The sequence below is a fragment of the Meles meles genome, chromosome 20, assembly GCF_922984935.1.
Source record: "Meles meles chromosome 20, mMelMel3.1 paternal haplotype, whole genome shotgun sequence".
NCBI lineage: Eukaryota > Metazoa > Chordata > Mammalia > Carnivora > Mustelidae > Meles > Meles meles.
This window is the reverse complement of record NC_060085.1, coordinates 8,177,966-8,196,902: the sequence shown is the minus strand read 5'-3', so window position 1 is coordinate 8,196,902 and position 18,937 is coordinate 8,177,966. Positions and strand designations below refer to the sequence as shown.

Sequence of the window (18,937 nt, the reverse complement as noted above, 5' to 3'; positions counted from 1 at the left end):
CTCTGCAGGCAGCTCCCTTTACTCTGCCCCTTCCCAGGGATCTGGCCTGGGGAGGGGCTTTGCCTTCAGACCCACCTGGGTCGGAGTGCTCGAGTACTCGCTCTGCTGTGGGCTCACCCTGTGCCCGAGGCTCTGAGTTTTCAGTTGTGGTCAAGACTCAAAGTGTTCAGTGCCGTGGTCCCGAACCTGGGAACATGTTAGGGCATCACAGGGAGGATTTTCTGGGGATAGATTTCAGTCCAGCCCAGTCTCTGAGCTGCCAGGTCATCTGGGAGATAGGCAGCGATCACACAAACACACGAGTGTGTAAGTGTGTAAGCGCAGGGTGTGAAAATGCCTGAAAAGAAATGAACAGGAAGGAGGCCACCAGCCTTCTCTGGGTCATCTAGAGGGGGCCTGTCCAAGGAGATGACATTTTTGCTGGGACCTGAAGGGTGAGACAGAGCCAGCCAGGGAAAGGTACCTGTTCCAGACGGAGGGAAAGGCACATGCAAAGGTTGGCCCCAAGCTCAGAGCCCCCGAGGCACCGAAAGGAGGTCACCAAGGTGGTTTCCCTCCACACTTGGCCCCTGACCTTGTTCTAGCTCCGTGCCCACTGCCCAGGGAGCCTGCCTGGAAGGGAGGTCAGGGGACTGTTAGCAGCAAGGGACCTTTTGGACAGTCTTCTCCTGAGATTGCTGGACATCTGGGTTCGTGGGCCCTGCCGCCCCCCTCCCAGCATTTTTAAGAGGGCCTCCCGCAACGCCCTCATTCTCTGAAGTGTCAGCTGGGCCTCGAAGAGCACCTAGGAGGGAACGAGGTGGTGGGAGGGTGGGCATTCCAGAAGGGAAGGGCCCTTGAGACTGGCCTTTGCTAACGTGAGTGCTAGGGATCCGGGCCCTGCTGGGGCTGTGGGAACCGGGGGTCCTTCAAGTGCCGGGGCCCAGGTAGGTTCCACAGGTCAGGCTAACTCCATCTTCGGGTCTCCTCTCCTTGCCAGTGGCCTCACCTCCCAACCAGCAAAGGAGGAGGGGAGAGTGGAGCACGGGTGCCCATCCCCATTTCACAGATGGGGAGCACTGTTGCAAGCAAGGCTGGAACAGGGCCAGGCCTGGAACCCGGGGCTCTCGGCTGCTCCTGCCGCATCTCCTCGGCATCTCCTCTCACCTTCGTCCTATCTCTTTCCCTCTTCTTTCTCTATCCTCGCTTGGACCCCATGTCTGTGCTCCGTTCCCCTGTCTCCGTTCCCTCCTCTATCTCACCGCCCTGCTCCTCCATCCGCCCGACCTCCCGGACTCTGTCCGGCTGTCTGACTTCACCCTCCCTCTTCCCTGTGTCCACCCGCACCCGCCATGGCTCCACCACCTGTCGGGGCCTGTCCGCCTTCGCCGATGGTCTCCTGTCCCCATTCTCACCTCTCGTGTTCCCCCTACTGAGCGTCCCCTTCTCTTTTTCTGTTTCTCATCCCCCATCATCTTCCCACCTATGTCCTTATTCTCTTCTGCCCTCTCATCCATGCCCCCGGGGCCTGTCCACACGGACGCCTCTGTGCCCCCTTCATGCCAACCATGTCCTCCCCGTCTACACCGCCGGCACCCTCACTAACCCCTCCTCGCCATCCCATCCTCTTCGCCCCATCCCATCATAGGCCACCGACCGCAGCTCTAGCCGAACCTCTTCCTACCTCGAGGGCTCCTCCTTGGCCCCACCAGCCACCCAGCCGAGACCCACTGTGCAGAAGGTAGTGGGAGGCAGGGGGTGGGTGACTCCGTGTTGGCCCCGGAGCTCCTGTCTCCCCCGAAGCCCAGCAGGGTCTGGAGGGCCCAGGGAAAGGGTGTGCTGACTCCTTCCGCTCCTCTCCTGCATGGTCTCCAGCTGCACTAACCCCAAGCCATCCCACTGCATCCAAGCCCCGTCATGCCCCCTCCAGAGGAGGGCACGGGCTGGGCTCCCCGGCTCTCTGTGACCCTTGCCCCCGCCCCCAGCTGCTACACGAGGAGCTGGCCCTGCAGTGGGTGGTCAGCGGCAGTGCTGTGCGAGAGGCCGTCCTGCAGCACGCCTGGTTCTTCTTCCAGCTCATGGTGAGACCCCCCTCCTCCCTGCCCCGGGGTGGTGCTCTCCTCTGAGATTGTAGCTAAGACCCCCGAGCCATGATCCCAAGAGACGCCTCCCCATGTCGAGAGACACTGAAGAGGGAGCCCCCCCTGAAACTCACCTGAAAGCCCCTTCACGGAGAGGTGACGCCCCCCCACCTTCTCCCAGGCTCTCTCACCCTCCCGACCCCTGCACCCTGCCTAGGACCCACTCAGGCTCCGCCCTTGCCCGCTCAAGCCTTGTGTTAAGAGTCAGGGCTCCGTCTCCACCCAGGACCCCTTATGCCCACCTCTAGCCCCCGTGCCTTGTTGCTAAAGCACCGCTCACAGCCCCTCAGGTCCTGTCCCCCTCTGGCGGGCCCCCCTGTTCGGTCCCTCAAGCCCTGTCCACTCTCACCGCCCCCCCGCCAGGTGAAAAGCATGGTGCTGCACCTGCTTCTGGGCCAGCGGCTAGACACGCCCCGCAAGCTTCGCTTCCCTGGGCGTTTCCTGGATGACATCGCGGCCCTCGTGAGCTCTGTGGGCCTGGAAGTCATCACCCGGGTGTACAAGGTGTGTGGGAGTGGGCCTCAGTGGGAGGGGTCTGAGAGAGGACCTGGAGCCAGCCAGGCAGGGGCACATGAACCCCCTTGCTGGATCAGTCTGTTGACTCAGCATGTCTTGAGCACCGACTGTGTGCGCGGTCCGGATGCTAGACACAGCAGTGAACCAAACAGACCCACATCCATGTTTGCATGGAACTGACTTTTTAAGGAGACTTGAAAGAGGAGAAAGAGCTCCCTGTGCCGTGGCTCGAGCAAGGGCCTTCCAGGCAGTGAGAACAGCAAGGGCAAAGGCCCTGAGGTAGGACCATGCCTGGGTTGTTAGAGGAGCAGTTAGGAGGTAAAAGTGTGGCTAGAGTGGACTGAGCAAAGGTGGGAATGGGAGTTGATGAGGACGGGGAAGGAGGACAGAGAAACCCCTTAGCCCTTAGCACAGTGCCAAATACAGTAAGTGCTCAGTAAACGAACACTGATGTTTTGAGACCTTGATCATTGGTTGTCCAGGTCCTGGATCACTAATTCCAGTGTTCCAGGAGCTAGGCGGGCAATAATAATGTTATTACAATAGTAAGTTATTACAATAGTAATAATAATATTGAGTATTTATCGAGCACTTACTGTATATCTTAAACACGTTAGATGGATGACATCATTAAATTCTCCCAACCACCCCATGAAGTTATCTCCATTTTACTGATGGGGAAACTGAGGTAGAGAATGACTGGGTAACAATCTGATACCACACAGCTGGGAAGGGGCAGAATGTGGATGTGAACCCAAGCCACCAGCTCCAGAGCCCACACCCTCACCACCTGGGAGGAGGTGACTTAGGGTGGACTCGGGGGCATGTACCTATTGGCTGTGGCCAGAATGCCTGATTTCTCAGGAGAAATGGGACTTCTGGTTTTGATAGGAACTTTCCAGATTTTTGAAATGCCGGCCCAACCCAAGTCAGTCCTTGTGCAATCTCCGATGACCTCTGGGCTGGGCTCAAAGTTCTCGACCTTGTTCCATTGGAGCCTCCCCAAGGGCTGATATTCTCAGGGACTGAGCCGGACTGTGAGGAAACCACCCCCAGAATGGGCTTCGGGGGGGAACAATGCCTCCGAGAAGCAGCATTCTCCCAGTTGCGAGTGGGGCATCAGCGATGGGCCACGGTGGTTCCGTTGCTTTGTGTGACATTTATCGAGCACTGATTTCCAGGCTCAGTGTATAAGACAGACCATGTCTCTGCTCCCCTCTGGACTCAGAGCTAAGGCAGGTTTTATATCTTGTTTCTCTGGGTTGCAGGGAACTGAGGGCCACTGAGCCTAACCACCCTGTGGCTTATGGTTGCATGAGAGCAGACAAGCATTAACAACCCCTTAAAGCCAAGCAGCCTTCTTGATATTCCTCAAGGTTACCAGGCACATCCTGCCCCAGGGCCTTTGCACTTGCTGTTCTCTCTGCTCAGGTTGCCTTTCTCGTCTTGGCTCTTTCCCATCTTTCGGGCTTCTCTCAAAACCATACCCCAATCAGTTTTCTTCAAAACACATGGAACTATCTCCTGCCCTTTTATTTATTGTCTGCCTTCCCCCCACACAAGACTGTGAGTTGGACAAGCCACAGGGACCACATCTGTCTCATTCACAGGGCATGGCACATAGTAGATGTTCAGTATAATCTTATTAAATGATTACTGAGAGTGCATCAGTTAGGGCAGAGGTTACTTTAATGGAACATCATCACACGTGGTTTAAATGTGACCAGAGTTTGTTTCTGAGCATAGGTGGGTTTCAGGGTGTTCTATAGGGTGGGCCTGGCCATCGCGGTCCACCATGGTGCCTGCCCCATAACGCGGGACTGGTGGTGGGAACAGGAACACCAGCCCCTTCTGTCTAAGTGACCACATCACTCTTCCCAAATCCCATTGGCCAGGTGATGGTCACATGGTTATTCTCAGCCTCAAGGGATGCTGGGAAATGTGGTCTTCACCCAGCTCTGAACTGTGAAGAAGGGTTTCAGTACGCTGAGTGGGAGAGGACATGGGGGAAGTCAGTAGCCAGTTCCTGCCATCCATATTGTGTTGTTCCCATCTAATGAAAGGAAAGAAAACAGTGTTCTGAACCGAGTCCTAAGAAGTGTAGACATACAACCGTGGGAAAGGGGCGGGGCAGAGGGAAGAGGACAATCGGGAAGACCAGGTGTATCTAGAGGCAGAAATGAGGGTGTGTCGAGAAGCCCAAGGCTTTGGGGCAGTGACGCGGCTCCTGGAGGTCACTGGTGGCCCTAGGGAGAGCCAGGCCCAGTGTGGAGACTGAGGCTGGATGGGACAAGTGGGCGTGGGCTGACCAGCCCTGTGCCCCCAGGACGCAGAGCTGGCCGAGCGCCTGAACGCCAGCCTGGCCTTCTTCCTCAGCGATCTGCTGTCCCTGGTGGATCGCGGCTTCATCTTCAGCCTGGTCCGGGCCCACTACAAGCAGGTAGGGGTGGGCGTGGTAGGCGTGGCACAGGACCAGTGACGCGGGTGGGCGTGGTGGGCGGAGTGGGTGGAGCCAGTGACGGTCACCCGCTGACTCCCCTCCCCCACAGGTGTCGGCGCGGCTGCAGTCGGCCCCCAACCCCGGGTTGCTGCTGACACTGCGCATGGACTTCACCCGCATCCTGTGCAGCCACGAGCACTACGTGACCCTCAACCTCCCCTGCTGCCCCCTGTCGCCCCCAGCCTCGCCCTCGCCCTCTGTATCCTCCACCACCTCCCAGGTGCGCAGGCCTCACTTCTGGTTCCTCCTCTTGACCTTCGACCCCTCGCCTTCAGCCCCGCTTCCCTCATTGGCCCATTTCAGAGTGGGAGGCTGTCCAGGTAGTCGGACCCTTCACTTCTGACCCCCACTCTTGGTAATTTCTTGTGTGGGAGCGGGGAACCAGCTTCTTATTTCTCACCTCTAAATCCTAATTCTCGCCTGGGGTTCCATTTGGTGTTTTTCTGGCTTGTGACTTTTGCCTCCAGGCCCTGTCACCTCACGTATGGTAGTCAACGCCAATCTCTCCCCTCCGACCCTTGACCCCTGGCTCCCGCCATCTCTGCTTTCTCTTCCTGCCGTCTGCAGAGCTCCACCTTCTCCAGCCAGGCCCCGGACCCCAAGGTAACCAGCATGTTCGAGCTGAGTGGGCCGTTCCGACAGCAGCACTTCCTGGCTGGGCTCCTGCTGACAGAATTGGCGCTGGCCCTGGAGCCCGAGGCCGAGGGGTGAGCACAGGCCCGCTCTGGCCCCCAGGCTGGCGGAAAGGTCCAGGAGACATGTCCGCTCCAACCCGAGCTCCTTGCTCCCCACCACCCCCCACAGGGCATCCCTGCTGCACAAGAAGGCCATCAGCGCCGTGCACAGTCTGCTCTGTAGCCATGACGCCGACCCCCGCTATGCTGAGGCTTCTGTGAAGGCCCGTGTGGCCGAGCTGTACCTGCCACTGCTGTCGCTCGCACGGGACACGCTGCCACGCCTGCACGATTTTGCTGGTCAGTGGGCCGGGGCAGGCCAGGGCTGCACGATCCAGGGGCTTCCCTGATCACACCAGCTGTGTCGGGAGGGGCAGGAAGTAGGGTTAGGAATAAAAGCATGGGTGGTGGGGACAGAGGAAGAAGTTCCAGTGTGCTGCTATGGAGCCCCAGGCAAGGCGTTAACTTCTCTGAGCCAAAAGGTTTCTTACCTATCACATGGGGACAGTGGTCACATTCACTACTTCCTAGAGTTATATGAAAATCTGGGGAGCAGCGTACTGGGACACTGTCACCCCCTGAAAAGTGAGGAGGGGCAGGCAGGGAACATTGGGGCGAGGGGAAGTTCAGAGCCCCGTGTTCATTCAGTCACTCCCCATTAGCATTCCCTGGCACCAGGGGGACAGGGGACAGTTGGAAGCACAGACTTAGGATTTCTGAGTGGATCCCCTTTGTCATTTGGGAGAAATTCTCAGTCTTTACCTCTTGGATTTTTTTTTCTGCCTCATTTTCTCGCTTCTCTCCTTCTGGGACTCCAATTGCACGTATGTTAGACCTATGGAGTGCATTCACGTGACTGCTGTGCTCTGTTCTGTTTCCATTCCGTTTTCAATTGGGAAACTTTCCATTCGCCTGTATTTGAGCTCACTGCTTCTGTCTTCTTTGGCTGTGTCCAGCCTTCTGTTAACCCCATCCACGAGTTCCGAATTTCAGATGTTAATATTTTTCGGCTATAAAATGTTCGTTTGACATTTTGGTGTGTTTTGTAGATCCCAGTTCTCTACTGAAATCTACCGTCTTTTTACCCATGTTTGTCCATCTTTTCTGCCAATTCATACATTAACATCCTTGTTTGCTAATTCCAACATTTGATCATCTGTGTGCCTGCTTCTATTGTCTGTTTTTCTCCCTTATCAATTATATTTTCCTGCCTCGTCCTATGTCTTACAACTCGTTATGGTATTTTGGATGTTGTATGTGAACAAACCGTCGGGACTGAGGCAGTGTCATCCTTTCCCAGTGACGGCTCCTCTTTCCCTCCCATATGAAGAGAGGAAAATGGTAGGGTCACCTCAGTCTGGTCAGGAACTGAGCTAGGTTAAGCCGGGCTGGAGATTTCGTTAAATTCAGTCAGCGCTTTGTCTCAAGACTCTCTGGGGTGATACTCATTCTGTATTTGTTGGCAGCTCCTGTCTCTGGTGAGACCTTTGGGGGTGGGGGCAGCTATAGGGGTGACTCTTTTAAAACCCTAGAGTTTGGAAGCAGACTCTTTAGGTTAAAATCCCATCTCTACCATTTACCTGCTGTGTGACCCCAGGCAAGTGACATAATCTCTCTGTGCCTCAGTTTCTTCATCCGTAAAGTGGGGATGCTAAAAGCATTTATCTCATAGGGTTGTTTTGAAGATTAAGAGTTAATATTTTCCAAAAAAAAAAAAAGAGTTAATATTTTCCAACTCCTTAGAATGGCACCTGGCACATAGGAGACTCTATCTAAGTGCCCATTGATGGCTATAATTATAGCGGCAGCATTTATTATTAATTACTATTACTGTTATTCCTGCCACTGTTCCCATCATCATCGTAGTCAACATTTATGGCTCCTGTGGGCCAGGCCACATTCTGAGTGTCGAACATGTAGCAGCAGCCAGGGCAGATAGAGTTCAGGCCTTTGTCATCTTACAGGCAATGGTATGATAGATGTATCTATCACTAAAAAGTGAGCTCTGAGAATAGATACCTGGAGACCTCACCCTGGTCTGGGGTAGAAGGGAGTGGTAGAAGGGAAGGCTTCCCTGAGGAGGCAAACTTTGAGCTAGGCTATGAGATCGAGAAAGTACTTAGCAAGGGCTCATTCTTCTGTCCCCCTCTTCCTGCCCCCAGAGGGCCCAGGTCAACGGTCAAGACTGGCCTCGATGCTTGACTCAGACACAGAAGGGGAAGGGGACATCGGAGGCACCATCAACCCTTCAGTGGCCATGGCCATCGCTGGTGGGCCCCTAGCCCCCGGCTCCCGGGCCAGCATCTCCCAGGGCCCAGTGGCAGTGAGTATGGCGCTGGTCCCCAGAGTCACCCATCCAGCCTGGTAATAGAAATTATGTAAGGATATTTGTTTGTTTGTTTGTTTTTTATTTTATTTTTTATTTTTTTTTAAAGATTTTATTTATTTATTTGACAGACAGAGATTTCAAGCAGGCAGAGAGAGAGGAGGAAGCAGGCTCCCCGTGGAGCAGAGAGCCTGACGCGGGGCTCGATCCCAGGACCCTGAGATCATGACCTGAGCCGAAGGCAGCGGCTTAATCCACTGAGCCACCCAGGCGCCCCGTTTGTTTGTTTTTTAAGATTTTACTTATTTATTTGACACAGAGAGATCACAAGTAGGCAGAGAGGCAGTGAGAGGGGGAAGCAGGCTCCCCACTGAGCAGAGAGCCCGATGTGGGGCTCGATCCCAGGACCCTGAGATCATGACCTGAGCCGAAGGCAGAGGCTTAACCCACTGAGCCACCCAGGCGCCCCCATAAGGATGTTCTGATAGGGCAGTGCTCATCACGGTGTGGAGGACATGAGAGTCAACTCCGTCCCTTCTGAGCACCCTCTCCCCTGTCTGTCCCCAGGCTTCTCGCTCAGGCTGTCCCCTCTCTGCCGAGTCCAGCCGGACCTTACTGGTGTGTGTGCTCTGGGTACTGAAGAACGCCGAGCCGGCCCTCCTGCAGCGCTGGGCCGCTGACCTTGCCCTCCCTCAGCTGGGTCGCCTCTTGGACTTGCTTTACCTTTGCCTGGCTGCCTTTGAGTACAAGGTATGGGGGTGGGGTGGGCCTGGGGATTGAGTGGGTGGACAGGGCAGAGGTGAACCTTCTTCACACACAGGTGCCTGTGGGTTTGAGGGTCAAGGGCTGGGCCGTTTCTGGGCTTAGCCAAAGAGCGAAGGGACAGTTGTCTTCATGAGTTGAACTGGGAATGGGCTAAGACCTTGCAGGAAAGGGGGAGAGCTGTGTCTCCAAGCACATGATCCTGGAGGTCAGAAAAGGCTGAATGAGTGTGACCAAGCAGCCCAGGTCCCACAGGAAAGGGCAGAGTCAGCGCTGAACCCTGTTCTCTGTCCTCACAGGGGAAAAAGGCCTTTGAGCGCATCAACAGCCTCACGTTTAAGAAGTCACTGGACATGAAGGCTCGTCTGGAGGAAGCCATCCTGGGCACCATTGGGGCACGACAGGAGATGGTCCGGCGGAGTCGTGGTGAGAGGAGGATATACCCTGTGCACGTCCCCCCCCCGCCCTGGCTGCTCCCAGCCTTTGTCTGACGGACCCCAAGAAGAGGGCATCCGTACCTCTGTGTCTGCCTCACCTTCCCCAGAAAGAAGTGCGCACGTCGTCCCCGTGCACGCACATCTGTGCTCCCTGTCCATTTTCATGTCATTCGTGTTTAACTGTGTTTCCTTAGCATGTACATGGGTCACCCGGTGTCCTCATGGGTTGTCCCACGTGTACCTTAATGCCTGAGCACGTCTCATGGTTGCGTGTCCTATGTTTTTGCGCATCTGGGAACACACACCTGCACCTCTCAGAGAGGAGCCCGTTTGGAAATCAGGAGAACGTACGCTGGCGGAAGAGCGTTACGCACTGGAGACAGACCTCGGATCGTGTGGACAAGTGGGTGTGGGCAGGAAGTCGTTTGCTGGGGTCCAACCAGTTTCCAGAGAATGGGGGCCCCTAAAGCACTTAAGGGAGGGGGAGCGAGCTCAGCGCCCAACCGTGTCCCATCTCCTCCAGGACCAAGGATGAAATGGAACATGAGGCCTTGGTGGACGGGAACCTGGCAACTGAGACCAGCCTGGTGGTTTTAGATACACTGGAGATCATCGTGCAGGTAGGGCTCGAGCCAGCATGTCCCTGACCTCTGACACCACTGCTATGCTTTGTGATCTCTGACTCCTGACCCTGGAAGCAGCTCAGTCCTGAACAGCTGGATTTCTGACTCCCTTCCCCCACCCCCGACCCCCCTACAGACAGTGATGCTGTCGGAGGCCCGGGAGAGCATCTTGGGGGCCGTGCTGAAGGTTGTCCTGTATAGTCTGGGCAGCGCCCAGAGCGCCCTCTTCCTGCAGCACGGCTTGGCCACACAGCGAGCCCTGGTATCCAAGGTAAGCCCCGCTCGACAGGCAGGGCTCTGAGGGATCGCTGTAGCCAACTGAGCCCCTGCCGTGTGCTCAGCAACTTCGTGAGACACACTCCGTAGCCATCATTTCCGGAGAGGGGAGCTGAGGATCAGAGTGGCAGAGTCACTCACCCGGGGTCACACAGCGTCTGATTCTGAAGCCCGCTGTGCTTGGCCAGAGGGGGCAGGACACTGATGCCCCTGCCAAAGTCCCCATGTGGGACCTTCTGTGCCACAAGGGGAAGGGGCTGACCTGTGCCTGTGTGGCCCTGGGGGGACAGTTCCCAGAGCTGCTGTTCGAGGAGGACACCGAGCTGTGCGCCGACCTCTGCCTGAGGCTCCTGCGACACTGCGGCAGCCGCGTCAGCACCATCCGCACGCACGCCAGCGCCTCGCTCTACCTCCTCATGCGCCAGAATTTCGAGATCGGCAACGTAAGTGGGAGCGGCAGGTGGAGGTTGAACATCGGAGGGCATGGCTGGCTGATTCGAGGCGCCGGTGAGGGAGGGCAGCCAGCCAGAGAGGGTGGGTGCAGTTGATGGGGGGCGGGAGGGAAGGAGGGGGCAGGAGGAACGGGCCCCGGGGGTGAGGGTCCCGGGCTCACAAGTGTGCTGGTCCCTCCCGGCTCCTCATAGAACTTTGCCCGCGTGAAGATGCAAGTGACCATGTCGCTGTCGTCCCTAGTGGGGACGACGCAGAGCTTCAGCGAAGAGCACCTGAGACGGTCACTCAAGACCATCCTCACCTACGCCGAGGAGGACGTGGGGCTGCGGGACAGCACCTTCGCCGAGCAGGTGACACCGCCGGGCCCCCACCACGCCTTCCTCAGCCAGTGTCTTTGCCCCGCCGGCTTTGCCACCCGCCCCCCACCCCCAGCCCTGCCCCACCACTGAGGCTGTCGGGCATGTCGTGATGCCCTCATCGTCCCCGGCCGTTCCCCCCTCCACCCCCCCATTCCAGGTCCAGGACCTGATGTTCAACTTGCACATGATCCTGACGGACACGGTGAAGATGAAGGAGCACCAGGAGGACCCGGAGATGCTCATTGATCTCATGTACAGGTGAGGGGGGCCGGGTGGGCCCTCCAGTGCCCCCACCCACGGCAGGTGGGGAGAGGGAGCAGTGGGCGGGCAGGAGGGGGCACAAGCAAGGGGAGGGCAAGGTGAGTGAACGCTGTGAAGGGTGCCAGACGAACATGACTGGAGGACGACAGAGGGGAGTAAGGACACGTGAGGGGCACAGGTGGGAGAGACAGGTGAGGTGCCGACCGGTGACGGTCCGGGAACAAGTGATTCGGAGGAGAGGTGAGGGGTGTTTGGGAGGAAGTAGGGGAGTGGGAGGCGGGGGACGGGAGGTGGTGGCCTGGTGCATGGTGGCGGGGGTGGGGGGCGCAGAAGCAAGGGGAACGGGGGCGTGGCCTCCCATTCCAGCTGAGGAGCCTGGCTGGTGCACGGCCCTGAGGGTGGGGTAACCAGTAAAGGGGGCGGACCCGTGAGGGGCCGGCAGTGGGGGCTGGGCGAGTCCCTATCCCCCCTCACCACCCCCCACCTGAATGCCAGGATTGCCCGCGGCTACCAGGGCTCCCCCGACCTGCGGCTGACGTGGCTGCAGAACATGGCGGGGAAGCACGCGGAGCTGGGCAACCACGCGGAGGCCGCCCAGTGCATGGTGCACGCCGCCGCTCTGGTGGCCGAGTACCTCGCCCTGCTGGAGGACAGCCGCTACCTGCCTGTGGGCTGCGTTTCCTTCCAGGTGAGCTGCTGGGGGTGGGGGGTGCGGGGGGGGGGGGTGTGTGTGCGATGAGCAGGGCGTGACACCCGCGGGCTGGGGGCCTGATGCCACCTCCCACCCCAGAACATCTCGTCCAACGTGCTGGAGGAGTCTGCCATCTCCGACGACATCCTGTCGCCCGACGAGGAGGGCTTCTGCTCCGGGAAGCACTTCACAGAGCTGGGGCTGGTGGGGCTGCTGGAGCAGGCGGCCGCCTACTTCACCATGGTGAGGCCTGCGGGGGGCCGCGGGACGCGGGGTTCGGGCCGGGCTGGTGTCATCAGATCCGCCGACCGGCCGGTACCTGCTCCCGGAGGCTCCAGGTGAAGCTGCTGCCGGCTCCCTTTCTGGGCCAGGGACTGCCTGAGGACAACGGGGACCTTCACGAGCTCGGGTTACCTGCCTCTCTCCCTGTAAAACCCGTCACACGTGGCCTGGACATAGTTAGCTTTCCGTACCTCCAGCTGCTGTTTAATTTTTTTTTTATTCGAGAAAAGTTTGAGCACACGTAAAAGTTTGCGCCTCCCTCCGTCCCCACGGCCAGTGCTCGAATTCAGCAACCACCAGTCTTGACTCTCTCGTTTCATCTCCTCTTTGCCTTTTTGGTTTTGGTTTTTGGTTTTTGATGGCATTTTTTTTCCTCCCTTCTTTTTTTGTATATACATCGAAAGACAAGATCTTAATTTTCAGGTTTTTTGGTATATAAAAAGGATAAGCTCTTAATTTTCAAATTGATAGATGAAACCCAACATGACTGTTCAGCTGGAGTTTTGTTTTTGGGGTTTTTTTTAATTTATTTATTTGACAGACAGAGATCCCAAGTAGTCAGAGAGGCAGGCAGAGAGAGAGGAGGAAGCAGGCTCCCCGCCAAGCAGAGAGCCTAATGTGGGACTCGATCCCAGGACTCTGGGATCATGACCCGAAGGCAGAGGCTTTAACCCACTGAGCCACCCAGGCACTTTTTTTTTTTTTTTTTTTTTTTTCAAAACTTGCCTACTCAGTGTGGTCTGAGGACCAGCAGCATGGTCATCGGCTGGAGGCTTGTTATAAATGCGGAGTCCTGGGCCCTCCAACCCTCTGAACCCTTTATTTCGACAAGATCTCAGAGATCCCTGTGTGTGTTGGGAGTCAGAGAAGTTCCAGCTTAAAACAAACCCTACCACTCACACTGTCACCTGCACAATACCTCTCCGTGCAGCCTCACTGATGAAATCCTTTTTATTTTTTTAAAGATTTTATTTATTTATTTGTCAGAGAAGGAGAGCGCACAAGCAGGCAGAGGCAGAGAGAGAAGCAGGCTCCCCACCAAGCAAAGAGCCCAATGTGGGACTCGATGTCAGGACCCTGGGATCATGACCTGAGCCGAAGGCAGCAGCTTAACCAACTGAGCCACCACTCAGGTGTCCCTGATTAAATCGTTTTGTGCAACTCTTTAATACCAGTCCAGGCTTAGATGTCCCTGACGATCTCGAAACCATTTTCTTTTTGCAGTTGATTTGTTCAGATCAGGATTCATGTAAAACCCACAGTGGCTGTGACTGACAAGTCTCTTAAGGCTCTTTGAATCAAAGAAAGAAAACAAGAATGAGAGGGCTTCAGTTCCCTACTTTTTACAATAGGGTTTTTAATGTTTTCCTTAATAGGTCGAGGCCCAGATGTTGTATTGTCCACTGCTCTAAAAAGGTTTTCTCTAGTTGGCTTGCTTGTGTGAAAGCAATTGGGTTTTTCCCCCTGCATTTCACTTGTTGGGACCTCAGCTTTGTTCCAAGGGGTTTTCTGTCCCAGCCTGGGCTCTGGTTGCATCCCTGTGGTGTTGCTTTACCTGTTCCTCACTCTCCCGTGTTTATGGGAACTGGTGATCAGATCCAGAGCCCTGCTCAGATTCAAGGTCAGGTTTTTCCAGCGAGAAATCTTTCCTGTGCTGCCAGCCCCATTAGAGGGGTTTTCATTATAGTCATTGTGTTAAAGGCTCAGAAACAAAAGCCTTGGGAATAAATCAGACAGTAGACACAGACCTCTCCCAGTTGGCCACCAAATGTTCCAGGGTGTCTGGTGTGTGCCCGGCTCGATGCTGGTACCAGCTGTGGGTGAGGGGCACTTAGGAGCAGCCATTACCATGTCCCAGGAGGTAGCTGGGTGTGGAGGTCTTGGGCACCAAGCCAAAAGGGCTGGTGTTCAGGTCCTGGCCCTGGGGAGCCATGTCTCTGAGTTCTAGTTTTCCCTCTGAGAAATGAAAAAAACAAAAAACAAAAAAAAAACTTCCTCCCACAGATGAAGGAACATGGGTAAAATACAGATGTACACGGCACCCAGTCTGTAGTAAGCATGGTAGAGACCACTTAGGGATCTGTGGGGGCTGAGTGGAAAGACGTGTCCTATCTAGGGCGGGGTGGTCAGGGTGGGCTTCCTGGAGGAGGTGATGAAAGATGGAGCTCCAGAGCATGGGTAGTTGTACAGATGGTGGGCTGTTCCAGGCAGGAGAGAGAGCTAGGGAGGATGCTGGGAATCTTGATGTGCCCCCACCACCAGGGCGGGCTCTACGAGGCAGTGAACGAGGTCTACAAGACCCTTATCCCCATCCTGGAAGCCCACCGAGACTACAAGAAGCTGGCTGCCGTGCATGGCAAACTGCAGGAGGCCTTCACCAAGATCATGCACCAGGTGGGCCCAGGATGCCCTCCCAGACCCTGCCCTTGGCCCCACCTCCCGTCTTACCACAGCTCAGCTGACGCTGATCCTTCTATCCCCCACAGAGCTCTGGCTGGGAGGTGAGTCAGCCCCGTGGCCACCTGCCTCTGGGGCCCCCATGATGGCTGGTCAGCAGTGGTCAGGGACCACCAGAGGGCGCTGGAGGAACATGGCTGCCTGGCCACAGGGGCTGGTGCTTAGTGGGCAGTGACGCACCCTCTGCTTCCCCCATTCCCCCAGGCCCCCCTCCCTATCCCAGATCCCGAGGGCAGCCTGTGACTCACCCAGCTGGGAGCTCTCCAGAGACACCCCTCCCTCGGGCAGGGCCAGCTTGGTCACTGCCTGTAAGGGGGGGCTCTGACTCCCTTCTTGTCTGTCTCTGTGTTCCTTCTTGTCTCTGTCTTGTGGTCTCTTTCCCTGTTTCTTTGCCTCCCTGTCTTGCTCACACACACACTCTCTTTCTCTGGGTCTCTGGGTCTCTGTCTCTCACGGTCTCCCCCAGCTTCTCCCAGGATCTCTGCTCCTCATTGCCATCTCATGCTCCCCCTCTCCCGCCTCTCCCCCACTTAGGTCTATTTTTAGGCATCTCCTAGTTTGGGGAGAATTTTCTGGCCAAAGAAGGCAGGAACCCAGAGCCAAGATGGGAGGGCTGGGTGGGGGCCGGGTAGGACGGGCAGGTCCCCTCCTTCCCCGGATCTCTGGCCTCTGCCCGAAGAATGGTACTCATGGGGCAGCATAACCAGGACCCTGGGGATTGGGGGCTCTTACCTCTGACCTCTCCCATGACTTTGTGTCTCCCTTCCCTACCAATACCCTTCTGCCCGCCCCATTCTGCCTGGATCGGCCTTGGTGAGTGAACATGGAGCTTCCCTCTTCCTTTCTGGCAGAGGGTGGTATACCTGGTTGGGAAGGGGGGGGTGCCCTGGAACTAGGGAGACAGAGTCTCTGTCCCAGAGGGCTGTGCATTTCCTCAACCACTTAAGCATTTATTGAGCACCTACTGTATACCCAGCCCCGTAGGCATCGAGGACGCAGCGGTAAGCAATAGAGCCTTAGTCCTGATTTCATACTGAGATCCAGACTCTGAAGAACTGCATGGGACGAGAGGGATCAACAGAAAGCAAGGGCTTGTGTTGAATGAAAACAAAGATTTGGGGGAGCCAGGAAACAAAGGGTGGGGAGAAAGAGGGAGGGTGTGGGCAGCTGGCCATTGTCTGGGTCTCAGGGTCCCCCTGACTATGACTGTGACCGAATGTTCTTAGGGTTTCCCTGGCCCTGCCCACCTCTTCAGCCCGTGGGGCTCAGGACCATGCATGCCCGGGGCAAGGGGGCCTCCAGAGAGGCGTCCCGGGCCACAGCTCCCCTTCTCACAGATGCAGCGCGTGTTCGGGACGTACTTCCGTGTGGGCTTCTATGGTGCCCGCTTCGGCGACCTGGACGAGCAGGAGTTTGTGTATAAGGAGCCATCCATCACCAAGCTGGCTGAGATCTCACACCGGCTGGAGGCACGTCGGCGGTAGGGGGTAGACGGGCACTGGGCTGTGCTGGGGTGGCGTGAGGGCTGCTGCTCCTCTGCGGCCCCGAGTCAGCCCCGTGTCCCCAGGAGTTCTACACGGAGAGGTTTGGGGAGGACGTGGTCGAGATTGTTAAAGATTCGAACCCCGTGGACAAGACCAAGCTTGACCCACAGAAGGTGAGGGCTCCTGACCATCCCGGGAACCCCCAAATCCTATCTTCAGGGAGACTCAAAAATACTACTTCCTGGGGACCCTCAAATCCTATCTCTGGCACACTTCAGAGCTTATCTCCCTGGGGAACCCCAAATCCTTCTCCTTGGGAGTTTCTCGAACATCGAGGCTTCGGGAACTGTGGGAACCCCAGATTTAAAGCTCCCAGACCCAAGGAGGTCCAAATCCCCTCTCTCCAGGGATGGGGCCCTGCAGGGAGGCTGGCAAGCCCCAAGTGTGTGTACTGGGGCTGTGGGAGCCTCATACCTGAGCCCCGCGTCCCAGGCCTACATCCAGATCACTTACGTGGAACCGCACTTCGACACCTACGAGCTCAAGGACCGGGTGACGTACTTCGACCGCAACTACGGGCTGCGCACCTTCCTGTTCTGCACGCCCTTCACACCCGACGGCCGTGCACACGGGGAGCTGCCGGAACAGCACAAACGCAAGACCCTGCTCAGCACAGACCACGCCTTCCCCTACATCAAGACGCGAATCCGCGTGTGCCACCGGGAGGAGGTGGGCAGAGGCCCCGGACCCTGGGAGGGGAAAGGCCACGACCCAAGATCAGGGGAGGCCCGGTTACCCCAGACCCAGGCAGGCAGACATCCCCACGCCCTGTTCCTGACAGCCTCTTGGAAGCCCTCTCCACCCCCAGCAGGGGGCCAGGCTGCCCTGGGCTGGCTGGGCTCGGGACATCTGCAGGCCACAGCCACTGCCGGCCAACGCCCGGCCCCCTCCCCCCTCCCCCCAGACGGTGCTGACTCCGGTGGAGGTGGCCATCGAGGACATGCAGAAGAAGACACGGGAGCTGGCCTTCGCCACCGAGCAGGACCCGCCCGATGCCAAGATGCTACAGATGGTGCTACAGGGCTCTGTGGGGCCCACGGTGAACCAGGTACAGCCAGTGAGGCGGGCAGGCCGCCTGAGGCACCCGCGGGGCCATGCGGACACGCTCATGAGCCCCTCTCCCCCGGCAGGGTCCCCTGGAGGTGGCCCAGGTATTTTTGGCCGAGATCCCAGAAGACCCCAAGCTCTTCAGGCATCACAACAAGCTGCGGCTGTGTTTCAAGGACTTCTGCAAGAAGTAGGCCTGACCCCTCCGAGCCCCCCAACCACGGGCTCTTTGCCTTCCTGACGTCATACAGCCTCTCTGTAGCCAGGATGTCCAATATGGCACTCCCGCCTCTCTGGTTCTCCTGAAGTCTCCTCCACCTAGCCGACCCGCATTATAGCTCCTGCCACTCCCGTCCCTGCTTCCGGACCGCCCCCCACCTCTCCAGTCTTGCTTTCTCCTGACTGCCAGCCGCTGAGCCTCTTCTGCCATCTGTCTCTCAGGTGTGAGGATGCCCTGCGGAAGAACAAGGCCCTGATAGGACCCGACCAGAAGGAGTACCACCGGGAGCTAGAGCGGAATTATTCTCGCCTGCGGGAGGCTCTGCAGCCGCTGCTCACCCAGCGCCTGCCCCAGCTGCTGGCGCCCACCACTGCGGGCCTCAGGTGCCTGACCCGGCCTCCCCCGGCCATCGAGAGGGCAGAGGCGGGCACAGACGGGTGTTGTCCTACACATGCCTGTCAACACGCATGCTCACAGCTTGGCACCAACATGCAACTATGGGGACATGCATGCAGGCTGGGCAGGCTCCTGGCAGCCACTTGGGAATCCTGCTAGGTCATTTCCCAGACCTGTGACTTCATCTTCCTGGGCCGTGATTTCCACATCTATAAAATGGGCACAATTACTAGCTTTGGTGGAAGATTCCAAAAGAGATTCTGTGAACTCGTGGCCAGAGCAGAATGGATGGGAAAGGACCAGAATCCCTAGAAGGATCTTTAGAAGGGGGTTGGGGAGGCTGATGAGTACTATGGAGTTGGCCATGTTGACCCATCTCATCCCTCCCCCAGGAACTCCTTGAACAGAGCAAGTTTCCGGAAGGCCGACCTCTGAGCCCAGGTGGCCTGAAGCCACACCCAGAAGAACCATCACCCTGGCCTCCACTGTCCATGCCTTCCTGGGATTCTCCCCCAGCTGCGCACTGGGCTCTGGGGTGATCATATTCACATGGGGCTGGGCCCTCTGTTCCTCCCTCTGTTCCCATCTGTGTGCACTGATGCCTCTTACCTTTTCTAATTTAAAGTGGTTTTCATAAGCAGCCTGTTCGGTGTGAATCCTGGGAGCTGGGTCATGGGCACACCGTCTATCCACACCCCGTGATCTTTGTGACAGACTCTGAGACCTCACTGGGTGCCAGAAACACAGCAGTGACACCAGATGCAAATTCCTGCCCTCCTGGGGCTGACATTCTGGTAGAGAAAGCAACACACAAATAATGTCACATCCCCATGGGGAATAATAGTAACATTAATTATGCCCTTGGGCCAGTACTCAGCCCTGCACTAAATGGCTCCTAAAAAGCCACCCGTCCCATTTATGGGGCCTTTTTGCCTGAGGGACCTCCATTAGGCCCCTGCCTCCTAGTAGTGAATTTTCTCAATGCCATTATCA

General features: G+C 57.0%; 1 protein-coding gene across 6 annotated transcripts in view; it reads left to right on the top strand.

The window, feature by feature from the left end:
* DOCK6 (dedicator of cytokinesis 6) overlaps positions 1-18,584 on the top strand; it is a 43,186-nt gene extending 24,602 nt beyond the window's left edge. For 4 of the 6 annotated variants that reach the window (XM_045991113.1, XM_045991117.1, XM_045991118.1 and 1 more), the window contains 26 exons: positions 1,965-2,060; positions 2,484-2,624; positions 4,963-5,076; positions 5,186-5,356; positions 5,704-5,843; positions 5,941-6,110; positions 7,973-8,133; positions 8,704-8,886; positions 9,198-9,324; positions 9,654-9,738; positions 9,859-9,955; positions 10,095-10,229; positions 10,525-10,677; positions 10,879-11,037; positions 11,204-11,304; positions 11,803-11,995; positions 12,098-12,241; positions 14,543-14,674; positions 14,767-14,781; positions 16,081-16,206; positions 16,305-16,394; positions 16,714-16,950; positions 17,186-17,329; positions 17,412-17,518; positions 17,770-17,931; positions 18,337-18,584. In XM_045991113.1, the coding sequence (XP_045847069.1) occupies positions 1,965-2,060; positions 2,484-2,624; positions 4,963-5,076; positions 5,186-5,356; positions 5,704-5,843; positions 5,941-6,110; positions 7,973-8,133; positions 8,704-8,886; positions 9,198-9,324; positions 9,654-9,738; positions 9,859-9,955; positions 10,095-10,229; positions 10,525-10,677; positions 10,879-11,037; positions 11,204-11,304; positions 11,803-11,995; positions 12,098-12,241; positions 14,543-14,674; positions 14,767-14,781; positions 16,081-16,206; positions 16,305-16,394; positions 16,714-16,950; positions 17,186-17,329; positions 17,412-17,518; positions 17,770-17,931; positions 18,337-18,379 (3,426 nt within the window). In that variant the 3' untranslated portion in view covers positions 18,380-18,584. Of the gene's footprint in view, positions 1-1,627; positions 1,721-1,964; positions 2,061-2,483; positions 2,625-4,962; positions 5,077-5,185; positions 5,357-5,703; positions 5,844-5,940; positions 6,111-7,972; positions 8,134-8,703; positions 8,887-9,197; positions 9,325-9,653; positions 9,739-9,858; positions 9,956-10,094; positions 10,230-10,524; positions 10,678-10,878; positions 11,038-11,203; positions 11,305-11,802; positions 11,996-12,097; positions 12,242-14,542; positions 14,675-14,766; positions 14,782-16,080; positions 16,207-16,304; positions 16,395-16,713; positions 16,951-17,185; positions 17,330-17,411; positions 17,519-17,769; positions 17,932-18,336 lie in introns of all 6 variants that reach the window. The other 2 variants (XM_045991114.1, XM_045991112.1) reach the window with 1 other exon arrangement.
* Positions 18,585-18,937: the final 353 nt, after the last annotated feature.